This window comes from Microcaecilia unicolor, chromosome 9 (assembly GCF_901765095.1).
Source record: "Microcaecilia unicolor chromosome 9, aMicUni1.1, whole genome shotgun sequence".
Classification (NCBI taxonomy): domain Eukaryota; kingdom Metazoa; phylum Chordata; class Amphibia; order Gymnophiona; family Siphonopidae; genus Microcaecilia; species Microcaecilia unicolor.
The window spans coordinates 82,992,079-83,018,799 of record NC_044039.1 but is presented as its reverse complement, the minus strand read 5'-3'; the positions used below and the strand labels follow the sequence as shown (position 1 = coordinate 83,018,799).

Sequence of the window (26,721 nt, the reverse complement as noted above, 5' to 3'; positions counted from 1 at the left end):
AAATTGGGTGGGCCTGGGCCCACCCAGGCCCACCCGTAGCTACGCCCCTGCTCCAAAGATCTCTTTTTTCCTCAAGGTCAATAAAGCGGGGGAGGGGGAGGGAAGGAGGGGGAGACAAACACATATTCCACTACTTCACCTGAACCAAAGTTCAGTTCTCTGTCAGCTAAGACACACCTCTTCCTACATGTGGTTTTCAGTAATTTGATCTTTTTTAGATTGATAATATGATGGGAGAGTCTACATAAAAACCAAATTTTGGCTTACCAATAAAAATTCCAGTCTTCATTTTCTGACACTTGAATCCATCCTCGCTTTTCAAAGTTATTTATAAGCACAGATTTTTCTATATCAGTTACCCACTTCAGTTTTCCGGCCATGACCTACAAAAATTCAATTTATTATTCATATCAGTTAATGCAGAATGTTAATTAAGCAATCTTCAGTATGCAAATCAGTAATATAACAAGCTAGAAAATCACTGCAATCATTTAGCAGTTGTACTTTTTGTTTTGCTTTACAAAATAAAATCAAATACACAGTGAAGCAACTGAGGCACTTTCCAAAATCCTAGATGTGAAATATAACCTGTAAGCCAACTGTGTCTCTAGTAAACAGAACTGCCTGTTAGATATTAGATACTGGACTTTAAAAACTTTTTTTACCTTGTTTCAAAATTTAAACGCATAGAATGAGCAGTTCTTCGAGACTGATGCCTGACTGACTATATATCTATTAGAGAATCTCAACTTTCCCAGGAAGCAAACACTTCAAAATGATTCAGACCCTCAGTACATAAGTACATAAGTATTGCCATACTGGGACAGACCGAAGGTCCATCAAACCCAGCATCCTGTTTCAAACAGTGGCCAATCCAGGTCACAAGTACCTGGCAAGATCCCAAAACAGTACAATACATTTTATGCTGCTTATTCTAGAAATAACAATCAAAAAAATTCTAAATGGCAATGTTCCACCTATACAAAGTGAATCATACACAACCAACTGGTGGTGGATCAAATAGTGCTCAGTGCTGATAATTTGTAAGGGGACGTCTCATCCAGTCACTTAGGCAATTTCTACCACACAAATACATAGTAACATAGTAGATGACGGCAGAAAAAGACCTGCACGGTCCATCCAGTCTGCCCCACAAGATAACTTATATTTGCTACTTTTTGTGTATACCCTACTTTGATTTGTACCTGTGCTCTTCAGGGAACAGACCATATAAGTCTGCCCAGCACTATCCCCGCCTCCCAACCACCAGCCCCGCCTCCCAACCACCAGCTCTGGCACAGACCGTATAAGTCTGCCCAGCACTATCCTCGCCTCCCAACCACCAGCCCTGCCTCCCAACCACCGGCTCTGGCACAGACCATACAAGTCTGTCCAGCACTATCCCCGCCTCCCAACCACCAGTCCCGCTTCCCACCACCGGCTCTGGCACAGACCGTATAAGTCTGCCCAGCACTATCCCCGCCTCCCAACCACCAGCCCCGCCTCCCGATCTTGACTAAACTCCTGAGGATCCATTCCTTCAGCACAGGATTCCTTTATGCTTATCCCATGCATGTTTGAATTCCGTTACCGTTTTCATTTCCACCACCTCCCGCGGGAGGGCATTCCAAGCATCCACTACTCTCTCCGTGAAAAAATACTTCCTGACATTTTTCTTGAGTCTGCCCCCCTTCAATCTCATTTCATGTCCTCTCATTCTACCATCTTCCCATCTCCGGAAAAGGTTCATTTGTGGATTAATACCTTTCAAATATTTGAACGTCTGTATCGTATCACCCCTGTTTCTCCTTTCTTCTAGAGTATACATGTTCAGGTCATCAAGTCTCTCCTCATATGTCTTGTAACGCAAATCCCATACCATTCTCGTAGCATTTCTTTGCACCGCTTCAATTCTTTTTACATCCTTAACAAGATACGGCCTTCAAAACTGAACACAATACTCCAGGTGGGGCCTCACCAACGACTTATACAAGGGCATCAACACCCCCTTTCTTCTGCTGGTCACACCTCTCTCTATACAGCCTAACAACCTTCTAGCTACGGCCACTGCCTTGTCACACTGTTTCGTCGCCTTCAAATCCTCAGATACTATCACCCCATGATCCCTCTCTCCGCCCGTACCTATCGGACTCTCCCTGCCTAACACATACGTCTCCCGTGGATTTCTTTTTTTATTATTATTTTTATTAACACAGTGCAACAGTGTTTGTACAAATTCCACAACTTCCAATTATAGTTATACAACATCACAAAGAAATGTTATCTATCAAAAGGATTGATCCATAAATCGCCAACATGGCTTACGCTGCACACTGCATTTTCCATTTTATTCCCCCCCTTTACACTCATGCATCATATGCACCACTCTAACCCATTCCATAACTCATCAACCGCATCCCATACACACTCCACTTACCCTTCCCCCCTTCCCTCATTACCCTGTAAAGGTAACACTTTTAAGCATGCTGTCCACAAAGCATGATATTGTCTATTAGCAAGTTTTGCGGAATCAGAATAAATTCGGCACTCATTCTCACCAACCATTCTCATTTTGTTGTACCACACTTCCCCCGAAGGGCTCTCTGGTTGGATCCAATATTGTAGGATGGTCTTTTTGATCAGTAAAAGAGAGGTGTATATGAATCTTCTGCACGGCTTAGTAAGTCCTTGGGCAATCAAAAGGTCTTGGTCTCCCAATAATAAGGTGGCATAGTCCCACTCTATCTGTCTATTTGTGACTTCAGTAATCAGCTGAAATGCTCGGTTCCACAAGGAAAGGGAAGGGCACTCCAAAAAGGAGTGAAGAAAAGTCCCCCGCCCCTTCTGGCATTTGGTGCATTGTCCCTCTTCCCACAGTCCTATAGCTGCCCCCTTGGCCTTTGTAATGTATGCTCTATGGAATATTTTGTATTGGGTTTCTTGGAGATCCGCTACCTTAACCATGTCATATATATTAGAAAAGAGTTTATCAAACTCCTTAATAGTATAATTCCTTTTCAACTCTCTATTCCACTGATCCATTAATCTTTCCATCCCCACCAAGGGTCTATGCATTTGCAAGACTTTGTACCATGTAGTTAGGCTATTCATCTTGTACGGTGTGCGCAGTAAAATCTTGTCCATAGGTCCCCACAACCATTTGTCCCTGTGTGCCTGTTGCAAAGAAGAGTAATAATGCCGTACTTGTAGATATTGCAATAAATGATTATTAGGGATTTCCCACCTTTCCTTCAGCTGTTCAAAAGTGTCTATGTGCTCCTGTCCCTGCTCCATAAGGTGGACCAACATCACACATCCCTTCTCTCTCCATTTATCAAAGATAGAATATCCCAGGCCTGCCAGAAAATCTGCATTGCCCACCATGCCCAAGAAAGGGGATGCCTCCGACGCTCTATTTTGTTGCCCTCTCCACCAAGCCCATGCCCTGCGTAGAGGCTGCAGAAAGGTCAGTCTCCCTGCGGTGTCATATATGTTACTAGGCCTCATGTGCAGTAAATTTGTGAAGGACCACGGGGCACTCCAGTCCTCTAATCCGCCACCCGGCAAAAACCGGTAGCTACCCGTCAGTCCCTCAAAAATAAGTCGCATAAGTGCAGCCACATTGTACAAACGTAATTCAGGCAATGCCAGACCTCCCATGGCCCTACTCAAAGAGAGCTTTTGATGTCCGATCCTTGCTCCCTTCCCCCGCCAGATAAAGGCGCGTATAATAGACCGATATAGGCGCTCGTCCCTCCTCAACACCCACAAGGGGGCCGCTTGTAGTGGGTATAGGATCTTTGGTAGTAAGACCATTTTAACTAAGGCTATTCTGCCCATCAGGGAGAGCGGCAATTGTTTCCATCTATCACATAGCTTTCTGATGTTGTCCAGTGTATCCACTATATTTTTCTTATAGAATATCAAGGGGTTTACACTGAGGAAAATTCCCAAATATCTCATAGCACCTCGGGCAAGCGGTATTGACATCCCCAACAGGCCTGGGTCCGCAGAACTTCCTGACAATGGAAGTACTTCTGATTTTAGACAGTTGACCCGCAGACCTGATAATTCCCCATAATCCCCTACTATTTCTAACACCCGGGGAAGATCTCTAGGCCCATTGGCCAAGTATACTAAGATGTCATCTGCAAACAGATTCACCCGGAAGTCCTGTGTACCCACCCTTATCCCCCTTATAGCCCTATGTCCCCTAATTTTTATAGCTAACGGTTCTATGGCCAACAAAAAAAGGAGCGGTGACAGGGGGCATCCTTGACGGGTTCCCCTTTGTAAGGGAAAGCTCTCTGTGAGTTTACCGTTAATTAACAATCTGGCCACTGGGAGAGTATAAAGCGTTTTAATCCATGAGATATAGGTCCCTGTTATGCCGTAGCGATTTAATGTCCAAAACAGATATTGCCACGAAATGCTGTCAAACGCCTTCTCCATATCGAGGCCCGCAATGACTTCCAGCCCCCCTCTACCCCTACATTCCTGTATGGCCAAAAGAGCTCTCATAATGTTCATGGAGGCGTGCCTCCCCGGGACAAATCCCACTTGGTCTTCATGAACTAAACAAGAAACCACCCCATTCATCCGCCGAGCCATGATAGCAGCCAGGATTTTAATATCCTGGTTTAACAATGAAATGGGACGATAAGAACCCACCTGGGTTGAGTCCTTACCGGGTTTTGGAATTAACACTATATGGGCCATATTGTTCTGTATAGTTAATCCATTCCCCATCCCATTAAACCAATCTCCCAAGGGGGCCGCCACCAGGTCTGCCAAAATTTTATAATACTCCGGGCCGTATCCATCTGGTCCTGGCGCCTTGGTCAACTTTAAAGATTTGATGGCTTGTTTAACCTCCTGCTCCACTATTGGACTATTAAGAGTACTTAACTGGTCAGGTGCCAGGGTAGGAAGGTGAACATCCTGAAAAAAGGCCTCACATGCCACTTGATCAAACTCTCTTACCCCGTATAAAGAACTATAAAAATTAACAAATTGCTGTGTGATGTTTTTTTCTGTGGTACACTCCCTGCCTGCCGTATCCCTAATAGTGGTAATAAGTTGCCGCTTACGATATGGCCTAACTAATGCTGCCAGTAGCTTCCCAGCTTTGTTTCCCCACTTGAATAATCTGAATCGTTGGAAGTATATATCTCGCTGCGCTCTCTGATTCAAGATTTCATCTATTTGATGTCTAACCTCTAATATGCGTGCACTATCCTGCTTTAACAGAGTGGTCAGATGTGTTCTCCTCAAAGTGTGGTACTCATTAGACAATCTCAACAGGTCTGCCTCTCTCTCCTTCTTTTTCCCCGCTGTGTAAGCTATTATGTAACCTCTCATTACTGCCTTTGATGCTTCCCAGTATGTACCCGCGTCTACGTCCCCTGTATGATTATACGTTTGGTAATCTATCCACTTGTTCCGTAGATATTCTCGGAACTCCTTGTCATGATACAGATGGGGATGAAGTTTCCACACTCTCTCTCCCTGGCCTTCTGCAAAAGATATCGTCATGGTGACAGCTGAGTGATCGCTAAGGGTGCAGTCCACTATGTGAACGTGAGAGGACCTAGAAAGCAGGGATGGTGTAGTAAGCAGATAGTCAATCCGAGAGTATGTGTTGTGGGGGTGAGAGTAGAAGGTGAATTCCCTGTCATGTGGGTGCAAAAGCCTCCAGATATCCACCAATCCTAGCTGGGATAGTAAGAAATTAACCCCCCTGCTCCCCCAATTCCCTCCCCTTAGCTTCCTTGGTTTACAATCCACTGTCTGGTCGGCCAAACAGTTAAAATCTCCCCCCATCACTATGTGACAGTCCGGGAATGGTACCACTTTAGCCACTAATTCTAAAAAAAACTTGTGGGAGTAGATGTTGGGTCCATAAACGTTACACAATAGGATACTCTGGCCCCATAGGTCTCCCAATGCAAGTACATATCTTCCTTCCGTATCTGAGATCACCTTATGCATGGTAAAAGGCAGTTGCTTATGGATTAAAATAGCCACCCCCCTTTGCCTAGAGTTATAAGAAGCATATTCTACCTCACCCACCCAATCCCTCCTAAGTTTTTGGTGTTCTATCGCGGTTAAGTGTGTCTCCTGAATGAAAGCTATATCAGCCTTCTCTTTTTTCAACCAGGAAAGCACTTTGGTTCTCTTAACCGGGGAGTGAAGTCCATCAACATTAAGAGTAACTACTTTTAGGTTAGCCATCTTCGCCCCCAATAAGAGTACTCGTTATGGTTTTGCCAGCGTCCCTTTCACTGGTCTCCCAGCTGGACCAGCGAAATCCCTCTTGTTGCCCCTCAAAAGACCTTCCAAATCTATTCCGCATTCCTCTCTCTCCTCCTCCCCTCTGAATCCCTATCTGGGTTTCAATTCGCTTTCGTGTTCCTTTTACTCCCCGCCCCACCCCCTTCACCCACACTTCCATACACCAAACGCGCACACACACATCCCCCTTCCTTTCCCTCCCCCCCTTATTCTCCCTCCCCTGTCCCCTTGCTGTCATCTCTCCTCCCTTCTCCTTCCCCTCTGTAGTCCCCTTCTCTCTCCCCATCCTTCACCTTCCCAGAACCGCCCTTAGCCCCTCCCCCTTCCCAGCTCATTGAGCCCTAAATGATCAGATCCCTTCTCTTCCACTTAATAAAGCACTAAAATCATTAATAAACCTTCTCAACTAGATAACAACCAATTCAACTCCTGCTTCCCTCTCTCCCAACAGACTTTTAGCAATGTTCTCAGTCCAAACCTCAAAGGCAGTAGGCTCGCCAGTAACTAGTGCAGAGATCCTCTTGAACTATGAATCTGCAAAGGTATCACCAGTCCACCGCCACTGCAAACAGATTGCTTTCCAGCTCCACAGTTCCAGCTGTTTCAGCCCTCTTGCGCATTGGCATTTAACGTGCGCAGAAACGCTTGGGCCTCCCCGATCTCCTGCATGAGTAATGTCTTCCCTTCATGCCAGATTCGCAGTTTCGCGGGATACAGGAGCGCGAAGCGCACTCCCTTCTTATGGAGCTCGGAGCACGCGGGGGCCATTGCCCTCCTCTGCGCTGCGATCCGGGCGGAGTAATCATTGAACAAAAGTATGCGATGATTTTCATAATCCACACTTCCACGCACCCGGAATGCTTTCATCAGCTTTTCCTTGGAGAGCCAGTTAGTATAATGGGCTATAGCTGTACGTGGCTTGGCATTAGCATCTCCCTGCGCTCCCACTCGATGGGCTCTATCACAGCAAAAAGTACTCTGGGATTCCTCCAAGCCCAGCGCATGGGGTAGCCAGGAGTCAAAGAACCGGTACAATTCATTACCTGCCACCGTCTCCGGTAGCCCGATCACCCGCAGATTGTTCCTGCCATTCTGGTTTTCTTGGTCTTCAATTCTTTCTCGCAGTTCTCCCGTCTCCTTCTGCAGTGCGGCGACCAAAGTCGCCGTGGCCCTCGCCTCCTCCTCGCCCGTCGAGATCCGCTGTTCCATCTCCTGCAGCCTGTTGGAATGCGCATCGAACTTCTCATGTATTTCCTCTACAGCTGATTGTAATTTATTCAGGCGATCATCCAATGCCGCCGATACCGAACGGGTGATTTCCTGGACCCACTCCGTTGTCTGCATGAGCGTCGGGTTCGGGGGCACGCTTGGATCTGGATTTTGGTCACGCTGTAGCGCCGCCATTTTATTCCGGGCCTGAGTTCGCGGTGTTTTAGATTTTCGTTGCGCCCTTGTGGGCATAACTCAGACGTTCCGTCTTTCCGAATTCAGCCCCACAGTAGCCGGTGATGTTCTTCTCGCCCCCGCACTGCTTTTCTGGCTTCAAAAATTTCAGGATCTTCGATATTTCAGCAGATTTCGGCTGGTGTCAGGGGGAGCTGCACAGGTCTGCATCTTCCTAGGAAGCAGGCATCACGTGACCCCCCCCCCTCCCGTGGATTTCTATTCCCTAAGTGCATCACTTTGCATTTCTTCGCATTGAATTTTAATTGCCAAACCTTAGACCATTCTTCTAGCTTCCTTTATAATCATTGACTGCCCCCAGCCTTCCGTAGTGCACAAAACATCATTAACAAATATGTCCAATGTTATGCTCTTAATCCTAAGTGTCTCTATTCATCACTTTCTCTGTTTTTTTTTTATTTTTCGCCTCTGCTATTTATAATAGTGTACACTATCTATTCAATAACTAGGCTACAGCACTTCTTGCTTATACTTCTGTGGATTGCAGGAAACAATTAAATATCTTCAAACATTATACTGCCACAGTCTTCACAGTGTCAGGCGCATATCTCTCAGTGCTATGCCTTGAAACAAACTGATTGCAGCTATCTGTTCATTCAACAGAATCAGAAACAAATCTGTGTCACTTATCTGCATTTAATCCCAGGTATACTCTTGATCCCGACAGGAGCCTGTTTCGCATCAACAGCTTTGTCAAGGGAATGTTCTTCGTATAAGGTCTCATTTCGTTGACATCAGATACAGACATCAGTTTATCTATTGCAACGCAGTGGAGTGCGGGGTCTCAAGGCATTAAGCCTGATTTCTGTATCCATCTTGGTCTATGGGATGTATTGATAAGTGGTTTTTCATGGGGGGGAATGGGGGTGTTCAGGAAAGGGAGGAGGGAGGGCTGGGGGCAAAAAAACTGTTTATGGGAACAATTGGTATCACTGCTGGGGGAATCTGATTTATTCTATGTGTGGCTGGGATGTACATATGACTATGTAGTCTATTGCATATGTGTCTTTAGAATGGGCTGCCTTGAAGTGAGGCTGGGCACATCAGGGTCTGTTTGTAAGAACTCTACTACTCTGCTGTCTCTTTACCTTTTGGCTAAAACTTTAGGACATCCTATTCGTATTGTCTCATGGAATGTGTGCGGGATTACTTCCCCTGTTAAGAAAACAAAAATATTGTCAGCTTTTGAAAAGCCTGCTCACCAGCATCGAGGCGTCAGGCGACTGCATAACTAATAGTCCACTGTTGATTGCTGCCAAAGACAAACTGGCCTTTTGTTATACTGAATAGCTAGAGAGTTCTATAATCTTACCTACTTTAAACAACAGTATGCTTTGGCCCAGTAAACCAAAGATCATCATACATCCCAGTAATCTGGGGAAGAAGAAACAAGAGACTCCCATATTGCCTAAAGGACACAAACTCAAGAGACAAAACTCTTTTCTAGCTATACCCACACGAATACCTGCCTACCATCATCGAGTAACCCCTAAAACTACAGCTACAACCACAACTAACAGACTAGTACTTGGAAACTTGGGCCCAGTAAATGCCAGATCAGCCAATAAAAAATTTCCTATGATCTATGATGTCATTGTGAATACCACTCAGACATCTTGGGAATAACTGAGACTTGGCTGGATGAAAACAGAAGAGTACTATTGGCTGAACTATGCCCCACAAGATTCACTATACTGCACCAACCAAGACAGGGGTAGCAGTCCTGATCCAAGAGACAATCAAACTACGCAGAGTCTCCATCCCCTAATCCTGCTAGGAGATAAGGAACCAGTGTGGCTGCTCTTGGTCCACAGAGCACATCGCAACAACACATCATCTGCACAAGAACTGCTGAATCTGGTGAATGAAGTAACCCTGACCTACCCTAGGTTACTCATAAAGGGTCTTTAATCTACAAATCGAAACTCCTTGATATAATGGCAGCTCTAGGATTCATTCAGGTGATCAAATCTCCAGCCTATGAAAAAGGGTAGACAAAGTAACACCCCTGTCATGGACTGATCATTTTCTAACCAAATTTTCTATTAAGGACTACATTAAACAGATGGGCCCAATCAAAGTTTGGAAGGAATTCCGAGACATAAGAAATTTGATTGCTGATAACTTTCTGGAGGCCTTGTCCTAACCCCATGTGGATGAAAATATGATGATAGTGTCAGAACAGGTTGATATCTGGAATGCATGCTTAGCAATGGCGTTAGAAAAAACAGCCCCTCTAAAGAAGGTCCTATGCTCTACAAACAGACGATCCCCGTGGTTCTCCCCAGAACTACAGGTCCTTAAGCGTCAAGGATGTCAACTTGAAAGAAAATGGCAAAAATCTCGCCTAAAAACAGGCTCAACTGTAAGAGACACAGGCTTTAACCAAAGCCAAAAAACCAATATTTCTCTCAACACATAGAACAAGCTTAAAATTCAACCAAGCAACTATTTAAAATAGTAAACAGCCTACCTCAAACCCCATAACAGAACCAGTCTTCCCAGTCACAACTAATCAGCAATGATTTTGCCACATACTTTGCCAACAAAATTAAAGGTCTCCATCAGGACCTATAGAAAGTCCCATCAAAGCTCCCACCAGCTGGAACTCCTTTAACCAGGTCACAGAGAAAGCTCTTGAAAAAATTTCTGAAATGCTTATGGCCTACAACCTGCCCTTTTGATCCCTGCTGTCCCGTCCGTGGCCGTGACAACCCTCAGACTTACCCTGTTTCTGGGAGTCAGTGTCTGTGCTGGCTTCTGCTTGTCTCTGTGTCTGTCTTAGGTTCTCTCTGGCTCTGTGTGCTGATTGCCCTACTGAACCTCACCTGTGTGGGCTATGCCTCTTCCAAGATGGCTGCTGCCTCTTCCTCTTTGCCAGTATCCAAGATGGCCCCCGCTGTTCCTTCCTATGGGCTGACTGCTCTGTGTGTCAAGCCTCTGTTTGGTTGCAAGGTGATTGCTGCAGCTGTGGCTCTGGTGTTGAAGGGCTTTATTAATCACTTGGAGACTACAGTCCTGGCCTTTGCATCTCATCTAAAGGTCCTGGTGTATAGAGTGCTCTGTACACGGTTTCAGTGTTTGCTCTGTGTGAGTTTCTATGTTTGTTAGGCTAGCTAGCTTAGGCACCGTCTGGCTTGTTGCCTGTGTATAGCTTTGCTAGTGTTCTATGTTTGTTTAGACTAGCTAGCTTAGGCACCGTGTGGCTTGTAGCCTGTGCATAGCTCTGCTAGTTCTCTGTGTTTGTTTCCAGTGCATGACTAGCTAGCTTAGGCACCGTGTGGCTTGTAGCCTGTGCATAGCTCTGCTAGTTCTCTGTGTTTGTTTCCAGAGCATGACTAGTTAGCTTAGGCTCCGTGTGGCTTGTAGCCTGTGCATAGCTCTGCTAGTTCTCTGTGTTTGTTTCCAGTGCATGACTAGCTAGCTTAGGCACCGTGTGGCTTGTAGCCTGTGCATAGCTCTGCTAGTTGTCTGTGTTTGTTTCCAGAGCATGACTAGCTAGCTTAGGCACCGTGTGGCTTGTAGCCTGTGCATAGCTCTGCTAGTTCTCTGTGTTTGTTTCCAGTGCATGACTAGCTAGCTTAGGCACCGTCTGGCTTGTAGCCTGTGCATAGCTCTGCTAGTTCTCTGCGTTTGTTCCTAGTGTTAGACTAGCCGCCCTTGCTAGCCACTATCCCAAGACTGTGTTTGTTCCTAGTGTAGACCAGCCAGCTTAGGCACCGTCTGGCTTGTAGCCTGTGCATAGCTCTGCTAGTTCTCTGTGTTTGTTCCTAGTGATAGACTAGCCAGCTTAGGCACCGTGTGGCTTGTTAGCCTGTGTATAGCTTTGCTAGTTCCCTGGGTTTGTTCCTAATACTTGACTAGCCAGCTTAGGCACCGTGTGGCTGTAGCCTGTGTAAGCTTTGCTAGTGTTCTGTGTTGTTTCCAGTGCATGACTTGTTAGCTTGGGCACAGCTTTGTGGTTAGCTGGTGTATAGCTTCCTAAGTCTCCTGAGTTTGCTCTGTGTATGTTTCTTGTGTATGACTGGTTTGCCTGGGTATAGCGTTCCTATTAGCCTGGGTACAGTTTACTAGTCATTGTGTGAAACCTGCCGACTGCCAGAACCCGGACAGTCCCTGCCTGTCTGCCTTGCCTCCGCCTAGGTGCCAGGGGGCACTCCTGGATCTTCATTCCTGCTGTTCCTGCTTGCAAGTTCCAGTTCCGGGTTTTCCTGTAAGTCCTACCGGCTGCCAGAACCTGAGGGCTCAACCCTCGGGGAAAGGCGGTCAAGTGTAGGTGAAGCCTAGGTCCAGTGTGTTCCAGTCCAGTGGGGCCACTCCAGTGTGTCCAGGCTAGCGGGCCCCACTCCAGTGCGCACCCGTCCGGTGCGTTCCAGTTCCGAGTATTCCTGTGTAGAACTCCAGTCCGGGGTTCCGGTCCAGGGTTGTCTCATCTCCACCTGGAAGGTGATCTTGCCTGCCACTGCCGCTCCACGGTAGTGGCCTATGGACTCACAAACCCCGTGCTCCCGGGGAAGAAGCCTGAAAGGATGCCAAGGTCCCCGAGAGCGCGGCAAGCGCGAGAGACGCGACACCTGCCCCACAAAGATAGTACAACGAGCTAGCATAGGCCTCATTGAAGGACTACTAAAATTATTAACACCTCTCTTGTGGCAGGGCAATGGTGCGCCCCCTACTGAAAAAGAGCTCACTTGACCAGGACAAGGAAATACTGATCTGTCTCTAACATTCCTTTCTTGGCACAACTTATAGAACAGACAGTCTGAAAGCAACTCAATGACTGGCTGATTGAAAATAAATGGCTAGACCCATATCAATCTGGCTTCAGACCTGGGTACGTAACACAGACAGTTCTTGTGTCTCTTCTTGATGATCTACACATAAATCATGACAGGGGATCTGCCTTGATAACAGTGTTGCTGGATTTCTAAGCAGCCTTCGACACTGTGGATCATAATATCGTTCTCTGAGTCTGACGTCCTGCAGTACGTGCAGGACGTCAGCATGCAAGGAAGAAGACTTTTCTCTGCCAGACAGTGCCGCTGCGTTCTACGGGAGAGGACGTCGGCTGGCGGGGAGTGGGGTCCCCCGCCAGCAAAACGGAAGGTAGGCGGCGGCGGGGGCGGGTTCGCGGCGGGAGGGGGGTGGCGGCAGGGGGGGCCTAAAATGTGCCCCCTCCCCTCGAGCTGTGGACCCCCCTCCCACGCAAGTCTGGCTACGCCCCTGGCCTGAACCCAAGCAAAACAGAGATTCTTTGGGTACCTAACACAAGTGGACAAATACCTGAATTCAAAATACCTTTAGGGAAGTATGAACGCCCCCTAAAATAACAGGTCAGAAATCTTGGGATTCTGCTAGACTCATCACTCACACTGATCCCGCAAATTCAAACAACCTTTAAAAACTGTCTATCACCTACAGCAACTACGAAATCTCTCTCCATATAATGAAATGGCGAGTCTGACCACAGAGGTCCATACCATCGTATTATCAACGATGACGCCAAGATCCTGGATGCTATGTCAAAAGAATCATATGCACCCCTGGCCAGATACTTTCTGCACTCCAGCTGCTTCTTGGCCAACTGGCGAATCTCTGCAGCCTACTCCTGTGGGAGAGAATCTGCCAAGACTGAGTGTACTACGGACCACAGAATGTAAGTACAGCCTCATGTAGAGCTCATAGGACTGGATGTGGGCATTGTGAGCATCAAGGCCTGATAAGCTTTCCTCCCAAATGAATCTAGAGTCCGGGCCTCTCTACCTGGGGGAACCAAGGCATGAGTCCTAGCTTGTTTGATCCACCAGAGAGTGGTATGTTAATTTGGGCCTCTCAAATCCGGGAGCCTTCTGGATACGATACTGCAATGAAAGGGGAAATTCCCAGTTCCTCGTCAGTACATCTCTAAGGATAGAGTGCAATGGTACAGTGACCTCTTCCTTTGGTGGAAACTCGTAGTACAGGACATTCAACATTTCCGCCGTGGGCTTTTCTTCAGTTTCTAATTTAAAAGGGATGGCCGAAGCCATCTTCTTCATGAAACAAGTGAGAGACCCTCAGGTGATTTTCATCTCCTCCTCCAAGAAGTAACATGGATCTATGTTCCAATCAGACTCTCAAATCTGTCCACGAACTGAAGAGCGCCAAGGTACAGCCTACTCTCCAACTCCAGTGAAGCTTCCTCCCCTGATGTCGAGAGTGGTACCGTATGTGTTGAAGTTGAAGTCGACACCCTTTGATTTGCCGGCGCTGAGAATGTTTGCACAGACATGGAAGGAGCCTCAGGAGGATGCTGGGGCTGGTGAAAGTGCCCTCAAAGCCTGAGCAGGCTGCAGCTGCAGCAGTATATGCGCCAGCTCCTCCCTGTGCATGGCTCAGAACCGCTCATCGAAGGATGGCATCAGCAAGGGCATGGGAGCTAGTTGAGAGGCAGCCTGAGGTGTCAGTGCCAAACCGGGAGACCTGGCACCTTCAAGGCTCGTGCACTGGTACCTCTTCCAAAGAAGGGGAGTGCTCCTCTCAGTACCGGCGCTTTTCAGTTACCGGTTATGCCAATGCCCCAGTGCTCCCGGCACCATGTGTCGAACAGGACCGATGCTTGTGCTTATTGGGCTTCCCCTGATACACTGCATTGCAGTCCCTTGGTGCCAATAAGGACAATACCAAATCCAAGCGCACCCACAGCGTCGGGTCCAATGTTGACCGGTCCTGAGGCCTATCAGTACCTGATATCAAGAGAAGAGGAGACCTTTTTGATGCCGGTACACTCCCAATGGATGTCAACGCCTGTGCAGCCATTGGGGTTGATGCTTCCAGTGCCGATGTTGATGGATCAGACTTCGAAGAGCCAAAATGTTCCTCCTGCTGGGCCTGCTGTACTCTGTGTCCTTAACTGAATTGTCAAACAAATATGCACCATGAGTGCAGGTCTGTAATGAAAATCACCCAATTACACTTGGAACACATCTTGTAGCCACTGGGGGTCTTCTGGGACATCGAAAAAATAATCAAGGCCAAATTACACTCCTCAATTTTGACCAAAAAAGAGGCAGTGGTAAAATTGAAGTTGGGACTCTGGCCGAACAAACAGGCCTAGCCTGTCGCAAAAAAATAAAGAAAAGGTCGAAAAACACTAAGACGGAAAGAACAAAATAAACAAAATAATGAAGTAAAACAAAAAAGAAATAATGAAGGGACCACAAGGAAGGCACAAAAAATTTGCGCCATGTTGAGAAGATACTTCCTCTCAGCTCTGTGGAAAAACTAAGACTGAGGGACCTATGTTTGCGCATCAGGCAGGAAGGCACCTGCACACAGGGCCGATCTTAGCAAGTGCGGGGCCCTGTGCAGACCAATTTGGTGGGGCCCCATCCTAGCCCCGCCGCCACCCTAGCCCCACCCCCACTCTAGCTCCACCCCATTGATAAGATTATTCAATTTTTAGAAAAAATTTTATTTATGAAATTTCAAATAAAGACAAATGCAGACCGTCAACAATATGAAACAAGAGATCATAATATCACAATTCTCATGTAGAGCCACAAAACACCCTTTTACGGTGGATAGTGTTCACAATGAGCTCCTTTTATTAACGTCCACATGTAGATCCTTCAAGAGGTAGTGTGCATTGATTTAGGCTCTACACCCTTTCTGATGTTTTGGTGCCACCTCAGTAAGGCCAACACACAATCTCTCCACTGCAAAACACTATACACAAACTTGTGCAAAAACACACTCATAACCTTACCAAACCATAACAGTACTAATTCCAAGGACAGGACAAGCTACAACCTTATGTGTGGAAAGGCAGCACTGTAATTACACCAGGCTCTAAAACACCAGTACACAACCTAGTGAAACAAAAAAACAAAAAGGGCTGCAAATACAACACGCTAGCAGAATACTGCACCTTGATCACACATGAAAAACACATGACAACAGATATGAAGGCAAAATACTGAACTGGAAAGTTACCTCAAGAAGTCAGACTCAGCATGCAGCAATACTAGAAAAATTGAAACTTACATGCAAAATATCACAGATGCACATTTCCAAAAGCTGACATATTCCAATTAATAAATTCTGAATAAAATACTTTTTTCTACCTTTGTTGTCTGATCATTTAGTTTTTCTATTCGCTTTGGTCCCAGTGTCTTCTGTTTTATGCAGTGTCTTCTTTCTATTTGATATTTTTTCTCTCACCATGTCCACCATCCTCCTGTGTCCTTATGTGTCCTGTCTACAATCTGTAGCCCTGTCCCTATCCTTTCTCCAGTTTCAGCATCTGCCTTCAAAGATCCATCCCTTAAATTCAGTAATTTCTCCTCCATCCATATCCAGCATTTCTCCTCACTCCCCTCCATCCATGTGCATCTACTTTCCTCTCCTCCCCTACATCCATGTCCAGCATTTCTCCTCTCTCCCTTCCCCTCCATCCATGTGCATCTCCTTCCCTTGTCTTTCGTTCCCTCCATTCCTGCCCTACTTTTCTCCTCTCTTCCCTGCCCTCCACTCCATCTATGTCCAGATTTCTCCTCTCTTCTCTCCCCTCCATCCATGTGCATCTCCTTCCAGTCTTCCCTTCCCTCCATCCATCCATGTCTAGCAACTCTCCTCTCTCCCTTGCCCTCTCCTCCATCCATATCTAACAAATCTCCTCTCCCCTGCCCCCTCCAGCCATCCAAATCCAGCAATTCTCTTCTCCCCTGCCCTGCCTTCCCTTCCATGTCCAGTGATTTCTCCTCTGCCCCGCCCTGTCCTCCTCCCCATGTCCAGAGATTTCTCCTCTCTTCCCTCCCCTCCCCTCCCATCCATGTCTGATTCTCCTTTGTCTCCTTGTCCACCCCTGCGACGGCTCACCTCCAGCTTTTCCCTTCTCGCTCAGTGACTCCCGCCCTTGCGGAAACAGGAAATACCTCATCAGAAGAAGGCGGGACATTGAGCGGGAAGTGAAAAGCTGGAGGTGAACTGCCACTGCAACTTAAAATAAAAAAGTTTAAACACTGGGCGGCCACGGCGGCAGGAACGGAAGAGACGGAGGGCTGTCGGGGAGCTGAGGGCGGGCTCAGCGGGGGAGTGGGCGGCGGCGGCGCCTATGGGACTGTGAGCGCTGGTGCGGGAGTGGAGCGGGATGGAGCGAAGGAGACAGAGTTGAGGCGCGCCGCGCGGGCCCCCTTAAGCACGAGGCCCTATGGGTCATTCCATGTCACGTGGTCTGGTGGTCCCTGCGCGACCATCACGGATTTTGATGAAATTTTCTGTGAACATTCATACATGTCCCCAATGAACATTGCTAAAGTTTTACGTTCGCCAATGCAATACTTGCTGAGATATAGTAATCTGTTTGACTCCATACTGCAGCCTTCGCGCAGGGACCACCAGACCACTTGACATGGAATGACGATGCAGCCGCCTCGATCTAAGACCGGCCCTGCCTGCACATGTGAAGTGAAACGCTGCTAGATAATTATACTCTTAGCTAGTCAGCATCCGCATCAGGCTCTGTCGGATGACATCACCCATCTGTGAGAATACAAAGGCCTGCTTGTACTCAGAGAATATCTCTTTATTCATGTTGAATAAAATTTTTAGTTCTGGGATTTAGGGCCAGGACACACCAGATTTAATTATCACTACTCTTGGATGACTTGTTTTTCCTTAATTATATAGTATGTGCTGTTACTTCCTGCAAAAAAAATAAATAAAAGTTTCCCTGCAGAAGAAATGTTGAAATTTTATAAATCTTTGGCATTTTAGCAATTAAGGACTAAAATAATAGATCTGATTTTAAATGAAAAATACCCTTCAGCTTTACTTTTTCTGACACAAAATCAGAATGAGGTTAGGCAACAGTAGTTGTCACCTATCACCACTAGAGGCTACTTCACAGGCATGCTGGGGGTATAGCTCAGTGGTAGAGCATTTGACTGCAGATCAAGAGGTCCCCGGTTCAAATCCGGGTGCCCCCTTGAAAAAATATTTTAATTTATTTTTTTTAATTTAGCAGATAATTACATTCATTATACACGTAAAACAATACATTACATTGTGTTAAAATTTTCCTTAATACAAAATTAAATATCAAATTAAAAAGGCATAAATGATGAGGAATGCTGTTTTTTTGGTTGTTGTTGTTTTTTTTTTTTAAACCTTCGCCTTTGGCTATGGTCTTAATACTTTCATGTCCTCTAAATCGAAGGGTGTTAGGACCTTGAGCCACCCCCAATTGTGTACTAAAAGGCTTTCAAAGCCTGTCATATTAGCCACAAAGCCACAGCCAGCTTAATCATTAGTCACCTAGAGAGATGGCTTCTGGAGAATGGCAAAAAGCCATTCACAGTCACAGCAAACACAATATATCATGACAGCCACACAAACTCAAAGAACCTGCATACTTTACTACCAGGCAGGGGCGTAGCTACGGGTGGGCCTGGCTGGGCCCAGGCCCACCCAATTTCAGCCAAGGCCCGCCCAGCGCCAGCCCCAGCACCCATTGCCGGCCACTGCTGCTTTTCCTGTTGAGCAGCAGGGCCGGTGCTACAAAAAGAAGAAGCGCTAACGGCGCTAAGGAAGAAAAATGTTTAAAAAAAAAAAAAAAAAGAGGGGCACCGGCAGGCACTGTCTAGGCAGCCTTGAGGCATTGGCTGCTGGCTCCTCCCGTCTCCTACGAGGAGACGGGAGGAGACGGGAGGAGCCAGCAGCCAATGCCTCAAGGCTGCCTAGACAGTGCCTGCCGGTGCCCCGCTTTTTTTTTTTTTTTTAAACATTTTCCGTCCTTAGCGCCGTTAGCGCTTCTTCTTTTTGTAGCGCCAGCCCTGCTGCTCAACAGGAAAAGCAGCAGTGGCCGGCAATGGGAGCTGTGGCTGGCATGCAGGGCGGGCCTCGTCGAAGAAAAGAGGGAAAACATGGAAGGATGGGGAGAAAAAGAGGGAAAACAGATGGAAGGATGGCAGAGAATGAGGGAAAACATGGAAGGATGGGGAGAAAGAGGGAAAATAGATGGAAGGATGGGGAGAGAAAGAGGGAAAACGGATGGATGGGGAGAGAGACTCTGGATGGAAGGATGGGGAGAGAAAGGGGAGAGACTGGAAGGATGCAGAGAGAAAGGGGAGAGACTGGAAGGATGGGGAGAGAGAAGGGACACTGAACAGAAAAGGGTAGAGTGATACAGAGACACTGGTTAGAAAGAGGGAGAGAGAGACATTAGATGGAAGGATCAGGAGAGAGGGTAGATGGATGGAAGGATGGGGAGAGAAAGAGGGAAGACGCTGGATGGAAGGGTAGGGAGAAAGAGGTGACACTGGACAGAAGGATACAGAAAGAAAGAGGGGAGACTACTGGAAGGATGGGGCGAGAGAGGGGAGACTGGAAGGATGGGGAGAGAAAGAAGAGAGCTGCTGGATGGAAAAGGAGAGTAGTGAAAGACTGGAGTATAAGAGGAAGGGGCATGGGGAGAACAAGGGTGAGAAAAAGATGAAAAGCCATAAGTAGATGAAGGAAATTAAAGAATGGATAGTAAGAATGAATTAAAGAGAGAGAGAGAGAGGCAGAAAAATATTGAAGAAAGCAAAGAAAAAGGAGAGAAAAATGAGAAATGGCCACGAAACCGTGGCAGAAGAGTTAAGTGAAAACAAGGAAAGCAGAATCTAGAGACTGGGAGCGACACAATGAGAAAAAGTAAATGGCCATACAAGAAAGGTAAAGAAAATAATTTTATTTTTAATTTAGGATAAAGTAATATGGTACCTGTGTTAATGAAGTTTCAGAGACCAATACTTCCTTCCTTAGGTCAGGCGAGGATACCGTAACAGCATTATACTGACCTGAGGCAGGAGGTTTTGGCCTCTGAAAGCTCACTGAAAAGGGTGTTAGGCTATTAAATAAATTTTCTGAAATCTGATGCACTGAAAAGCAGCACTTTACCCTGTGTGACAAATGCATCTGATTAGCGTGACTAAATTTTGCTGGGGGAGGGGGGTAGAGAGAAAATTTTGTGCCCACCCACTTTGGGTTCAGGCCCATCCAAAATTGGCAGTCTGGCTACGCCACTGCTACCAGGGAGTGTAGACAATTTTCACATAGTCCATTTACCCAGGTAAACTGATTTTGGAAAGTCCCATGTGAGGAATAATTTTATAACAGAGTACCTAGAAAATTTTTCAAAAATGCTCCTGTTTTTATTTTTACAAGAAACATAAGGGCCCTCTTACTAAACTGCATTAGGAACTAATGTGCACCTAACACAGCTTAAAATATCATACTGTGAGACATGTTCAGGCATCCTGCAGTAACTGCCAAACTAGCACGCACTAATCCAGGTGCCAAAACAATACTTTTTTGTTTGTTTGTTTCTTTGGAGGTGTCATGCCAGGGAGGCAGAAAGTGGCCATTCCTGGACTAACTAGTTAGTGCACTCTAATATGGATGCGCTCACTGGTTAGCAAAGGATTACCACATGAGCCCTTTCCGCCTACAAAATGTCTCACGCAGTCATTTTTTTTAATGGCCATATGGTAAAGGCAACATTGGCATATAGCAATTAATATAAAAAGAATTTAAAATAGGTCATTGTACAGCTGCAGTAAAAATACCTCAGTATTCAGGAAAAACCTGTGCAAGGGCGTACTGAAGCCAATTTTTGACACAACTTAGTATAAGTACCTCATAGGCACCTATTAGTCTTTATCAAACAGACTCCCTACAACAATTCCCAAGACTGTGCAAATGCACATTGTGAAAATGATGAGGCTATTGTGAAGATGAAGCTCCCACCTCAGGATCCCCGGTCCCTCTTCACTCAGGGTGAGCTGGTTCTCAGTATGCAGATTTAATGCAAATTAGTATCCTACCCCTTTCTACTCGGGGTGACCTGGTTCTCAAAAAGGCAAACATAGTCAGGTCTTATCAACAGGATTTTTCTCATACAAATCTTTATTCCCGCCTCTGGGGCACACTTCTTTTAGCTTAAAACACTTCTTCTTGCACAGTTCAAACCCAACAGATTTCTTCCCCCTGAGCCCTCTCACCCAGGCATTTGGGCTCAGTACTAACTCAGTCCTGGACACACAGTCCCTCCTTGTAGCACACAGCTCTAGACACACAGTCTTTTCATCTTGGACACACAGTCCCTCTTTGAACACACAGTTCTTATACTTGGTACTCTAGGGCCTTCTTACCCCAGCCAGCTTCCTTCTTGGGAACACACAGTTCTAGACACCCAGTCTTTTCATCTGACACACACAGTCTTTTCACTACCAGGCCATAGGGCTCAGCCAGTACTTCTCATGGGGGATCCTCCTGTAACAGCTACCAGCTCTCTTCTGTAGCAGCTAGCTCTCCTCTCCCCCTCACACTCAGGTGGGGTATTAAGTGGTTAATGGCCAAACAGGACCCGGCCCATAACCTGCTGCACCTGTTTCTATCCCCAGGACTCTCCTCGGTCCTAGCGACCTCCTGCTATACACCCCTTACTGGCTCCCTTTAGTGACTCACCCAGCCCTTCTCCCTGGACATTTTATGGGAACAGCGCCCTCTAGGGGCCTAACCAGGGTAGGACAGCCTCTTCCTTCTCACAACATACAAATTTATACCTGCTTCAAGGCAGGTGTAAATGTGTGTGTACGCTATGCATGTAAGCACATACAGACACAATCTGCCATTGCTCCTCCTAAACTACACCCCCAGGAACATCTACACACAGATCACATTAAAAGCAAATGGGCTCTATATTCAGCGCTATTTAACCAGCCAGGAACATCTCCTGATTAAATAGCGCTTAGCCGGCTAACACTAATATTCAGCACGAGATAGCCAGTTATCTCAGCTGTTTGCCGCTAACTGGCTATGGAGCTCATTTTTAAAAGAGAAAAACGTCCAAAAAGTGGCATAAATCTGCATTTGGACGTTTTTCTCACAAAAACGTCCAAATTTGGTATTTTCAAAACCAATTTTTAGACGTTTTTCTATGAAGTCAATCAGAAGTATGTTCAATTCACAAGGAGGTGTGTCAGGGGTGGGATCTCTGGGCACTCCTAACACTTGGATTTTTTTTTTCAGCCATAATGGAAAAAAAAAACAATCCAGGACTAAAACTAAGATGTTTTGCGCTAAACATGTTTTTGAAATGATAATTTTCAACTCTAGTCAAATCCCCACTTGAAGAATTTGGTAAAAGAATGATTTCAGATAATGCTTGTGGATAATCACCTTCCAACAGCAACCCGTTTATAAATTCTGTCAACCACTGAAGGACTTATGCTGGGTCATCACATAACAAATAAGATGGACATACATCCAAAACACAGCCCTTCTCTGATAATCTAATAAGAAATTTACAAACAGAGACAAATAGTACTCATAACCACCATCAGTCCACATAGATTGAATTAAACTCCATGTCCACCCTTCTCCTCTTCTGGGCAGGGAGTTTGAGAGGCTCCTGAGAAGGAGATCCCAAATCCTGAGATAGCCTCAAGGAGGAGGAATTAGCCAAGAGCTGTGACTGAAGGAATGTCCGCTTTAATAAGTAGGACTGGTGAAGCAACAGGATAAATTCAGGTGAAAAGTCTTCCGCTGGCCCCCCAATTCCACTAGAAGAGCCCGAGGCAGGGGCAAGGGAAGAAACAGGAACCCCAGGTGAACCGGAAATCAAAGGAGGAGAACCGCAGGGAACATCAGACACCGCCGTCAGCTCATCAGCGGGAAACACCACAGTGTCTGAAGGCAAAATGGTGCGCGCACCGGAAGACTCAGGGCAGTAACCCAAGGTACCTGATGCGGCGGCGTGGCGGGGGGCGACGGCGGGGGGGGGGGGGGGGGTCAAATGTAGAGGGGGCCAGGGCGTAATCTGTGGGGGCCCATGCCTCCATGGCCCCATGTAGCTACGCCCCTGTACTAACCCAACATGCACCAATGCAGTTTTTAGAACTTGAGCCTGAATTATCTCAACATCCTTCAAATTTCCCAAAACCCTCCCTGTGTTGTTCTTACGTGACACAGAATTCAATTCACCATACCTCCCCTTCCCAACAATTACCTCAGTTGGATTCATAAAACACATTTTTACAATTCACACACCATTTCCTTTGTACACAGTTACAAAACCCAACCTTACAATTTCCAAAGTCCACCAAAGGAGCACCCTGAGGAGCAACGACAAGGAGGCGCTCTTGCCCCTTCAGTGCTGGTCTGGGCCTCTTCACTCCGTAACCGGGAGTGACGTCACTCAAGGGGTAACGCTAGCTCTATCCTGGATCCAACCAGCTGTATTACCACAACGGAGGCTTCCCTCAAGATAACCCAGGGAAAAGAAGAAGCACTAGAGCAGAAACAAAACACAGGCTGGAGCAGCAGATGGAAAAGCAGGTAGGTGCTCTCGCCCCTCTGGAACTGGTCTGGGCATCTTCACTCTGTGCCCAGGTGCGATGTCACCGAAGGGGCAGAGCTAGCTCTGCCTGGGACACGACCAGCTATATTACCACCATGGAGGCTTCCCTCAAGATGACCTGGGGAAAAGGAGAAGCTGCACTGGAGCAGCAACAAAACACAGGCAGGAGCAGCAGATGGAAAAGCAGGTAGGCACTATTTTATGTTCTTTCCTATTTGATGATTGGAGTTCTTTTCTTAATTTCCTGACAATTTGTTATTGTACACTGCTGTATTTTTGTATAAAGTTAAAGGATATAGCAAATGGAATAAACCATAACCATCATCATAACTTGTGCTAGTATCCTATAATCAAATCTGGGCACCCAGATGATGTTACAGAATTAGTGTTTAGCACGCAATATGTTGGACTTTTGAGGCCCTTCAAAGCATTGCCCCCTAACCCCCGCATTCTATATTTGTGCACAAATCAGCATGCGTAAATTGATTAATGATCAAATCAGCGCCAATAATTGACTGCTGACAACCAATTATTGGCATTAACTGGCCTTAATTGGGATTTACATGTGCATCATATTCTACAACAAAGTGCATGAAAATCCTATAGCGCGTAAGTTCAAAGGGGCAGGACTGGGGCATTCCCACAATTTATGCACTTTCAGCAGAAGTAACTGCCGATGCCTCGAGTTAGGCATCGTTTATGCGCTTAGCTGCTATTCTATAAAGGGCACGGATCTTTATAGAATAGAGTCAGCACCAATTTCCCAGCGACATTTATAGAATCTAGCCCTTAATGTTTAAATTTAGTTATTTTATTTTTAAAATAATACAGGACCAAGCTCTCCAAATGATATTCTTCCCAAATTATATAAGAAATATAAGACTAGGGAGATCTTTGATATTTCACTTTCCTGATGTTAAAGTGATAAGACCTAAAAAAGGATTATCGCAGTTGTTTGCTTATCAAGCAGTTTTGGTTTGGAACACCTTGGTGCTAATTTTCGAACGAGAAAAAACACCAAAAAAAGTGGCATAAGGCAGCATTTGGCTGTTTTTCCAGCAAAACATCCAAATCAGTATTTTCAAAACCTATTTTCCAGACATTTTTCCAGTGGTGTAGCTAGGGTAGTTGACACCTGGGGCCGGTCATTTTTTAACACCCCCCCCCCCCCCCCAAATCCAGTACTAGGCATACCGAGAATACAAAACACTCAGGACCTATAGAGCAATTCTACCAGATCCATAAGCAGTAATTTGTACGAGTCACACAAGGAAAAGGAAAGCATCTTAAACACTACAGTGAGCACTAGAACATCAATTCACCTATTGTAAAACGAAAACAGACAGATTAGTACAGATCGTCGATCCTGCACAGTCAATGCCAACCGAAAGCCACGTCTTTTTCACAAACACAGATACACCCTAATCCACAATAGAAAAAGTAATCACAAACTTTCTATTTAGACAAAAATTAAACTGAACCCCCGATGCCAGACTCTGCATACAATGCAACATCACAGAAACAGAAAATGTCCCTTAGTACTGTGCAAAATATAAAGACAGCAGATGTAAATTTGAAAAAACTAACAAATACCAATCACCACTTTACAAATTAACAAATAGAAATAAAATAAATACAGAAAATAAAATAATACCATTTTATTGGACTAATACATTTAGCTTCCAGAGGCCAAAATCTCCTTCCTCGGGTCAATACAGTATAGTCCTGTTACAGTATCCTATCCTGACCTGAGGAAGGGGGTTTTGTTCTCTGAAAGTTAAGTCAAAATGTATTAAAATTAGTCCAATAAAAAGATTACCTTATTTACATGTTCTATTTATAAACATTTATTAACACAGCTACAATACTATATCCTAAAGCAAAAAAATATATATATATATATTTTATTTACAGTTTGTTGTCTCTGGTTTCTGCTTTCCTCATCTTCTTTTCACTATCTTCCTTCCATCCAGCATCTGTCTTCGCTCTCTCTCTGCCATCCACTGTCTGCCCTCTCTCATCCTTCCATCCACATCTGCCCTCTATCTCTGCCCCTTCCATCCACCATTTGCCCCAGTCTGCCCTCTTTCTCTCTCCCCCTTCCACCCACCATCTGCCCTATCTCTGCCCCTTCAATCTGTCTGCCCTCCCTCTCCCATCCATCCAGGGTCTGCCCTCCCTCACGCTCCCCCCTTCCATTCAGGGTCTGTCCCCTCTCTCTCGCCCCCTTATTCCACCTGTCCCTAGTTCCAGCCCCAGCCCACATCTCCCACTTGCCCCCCTTTTCAGCCCCATTATCCCACGTCCCCAGCCCTTTTCTCCCATCAGACCCAAGCTTCAGCCCCCAGCCACTTCTCACTGTCCCCTTTTCAGCCCCTAGTTTCAACCCCAGCCCTTTTCTCTCACCAGTCCAGAGCTTCAGCCCCAGCCAGTTCTCCCTGTCCCCTTTTCAAGCCCCCAGTCCCCACAGTTTCAGCCCCTGCACCTTTTCAGCCCCCAGTTCCAGCCCCCTTCATCCACCACATGCCTTGCATCCCCCCTTTTCAGCCCCAGACCCATTCTCCCACCTGCCCCAGGCACGGACCCATTTTCCCTCCTGCCCCCTTGTCAGACCCCAGTTCCAGCTTCAGACCCTTCTCCCCTCTGAGCACCCCACCCCTCCCCTCCCCTATGCCCTTCTCCCCTCTGAGCACCCCTCTGAGCTCCCCCACCCTCCCCAATCCCCTTCTCCCCTCTGAGCCCCTCTCCCATCTGAGCCCCCTCTGGGCTCCCCCACCCCTCCCCAATCCCCTCTGGGCTCCCCCTCTCCCATCTGAGCACCCCTACCCCTCCCCAATCCCCTTCTCCCCTCTGGGCTCCCCCACCCCTCCCCAATCTCCTTCTCCCCTCTGGGCTCCCCTTCTCCCCTCTCGGCTCCCCCTCTCCCATCTGAGCCCCCTCTGAGCACCCCCACTCCTCCCCAATCCCCTTCTCCCCTCTGGGTCGTCAAGTCGCAGGAGGAATGTGAACGATTACAGGAGGACCTTGCGAGACTGGGAGAATGGGCGTGCAAGTGGCAGATGAAGTTCAATGTTGACAAGTGCAAAGTGATGCATGTGGGTAAGAGGAACCCGAATTATAGCTACGTCTTGCAAGGTTCCGCGTTAGGAGTTACGGATCAAGAAAGGGATCTGGGTGTCGTCGTCGATGATACGCTGAAACCTTCTGCTCAGTGTGCTGCTGCGGCTAGGAAAGCGAATAGAATGTTGGGTGTTATTAAGAAGGGTATGGAGTCCAGGTGCGCGGATGTTATAATGCCGTTGTATCGCTCCATGGTGCGACCGCACCTGGAGTATTGTGTTCAGTACTGGTCTCCGTATCTCAAAAAAGATATAGTAGAATTGGAAAAGGTACAGCGAAGGGCGACGAAAATGATAGTGGGGATGGGACGACTTTCCTATGAAGAGAGGCTGAGAAGGCTAGGGCTTTTCAGCTTGGAGAAGAGACGGCTGAGGGGAGATATGATAGAAGTGTATAAAATAATGAGTGGAATGGATCGGGTGGATGTGAAGCGACTGTTCACGCTATCCAAAAATACT

General features: G+C 46.5%; 1 protein-coding gene and 1 non-coding gene across 2 annotated transcripts in view; one reads left to right on the top strand and one right to left on the bottom strand.

Moving 5' to 3' along the window:
* TTLL1 (tubulin tyrosine ligase like 1) overlaps window positions 1-10,379 on the bottom strand; it is a 131,219-nt gene extending 120,840 nt beyond the window's left edge. The window contains 2 exon segments of the mRNA XM_030215397.1: window positions 268-383; window positions 10,297-10,379. Of these exon segments, the coding sequence (XP_030071257.1) occupies window positions 268-383; window positions 10,297-10,323 (143 nt within the window). The 5' untranslated portion in view covers window positions 10,324-10,379.
* Window positions 10,380-17,654: 7,275 nt separating this feature from the next.
* Window positions 17,655-17,726, top strand: TRNAC-GCA. Its single transcript has one exon. It is a non-coding gene; the product is annotated as a tRNA-Cys (tRNA).
* The last annotated feature ends 8,995 nt before the right edge of the window (window positions 17,727-26,721 follow it).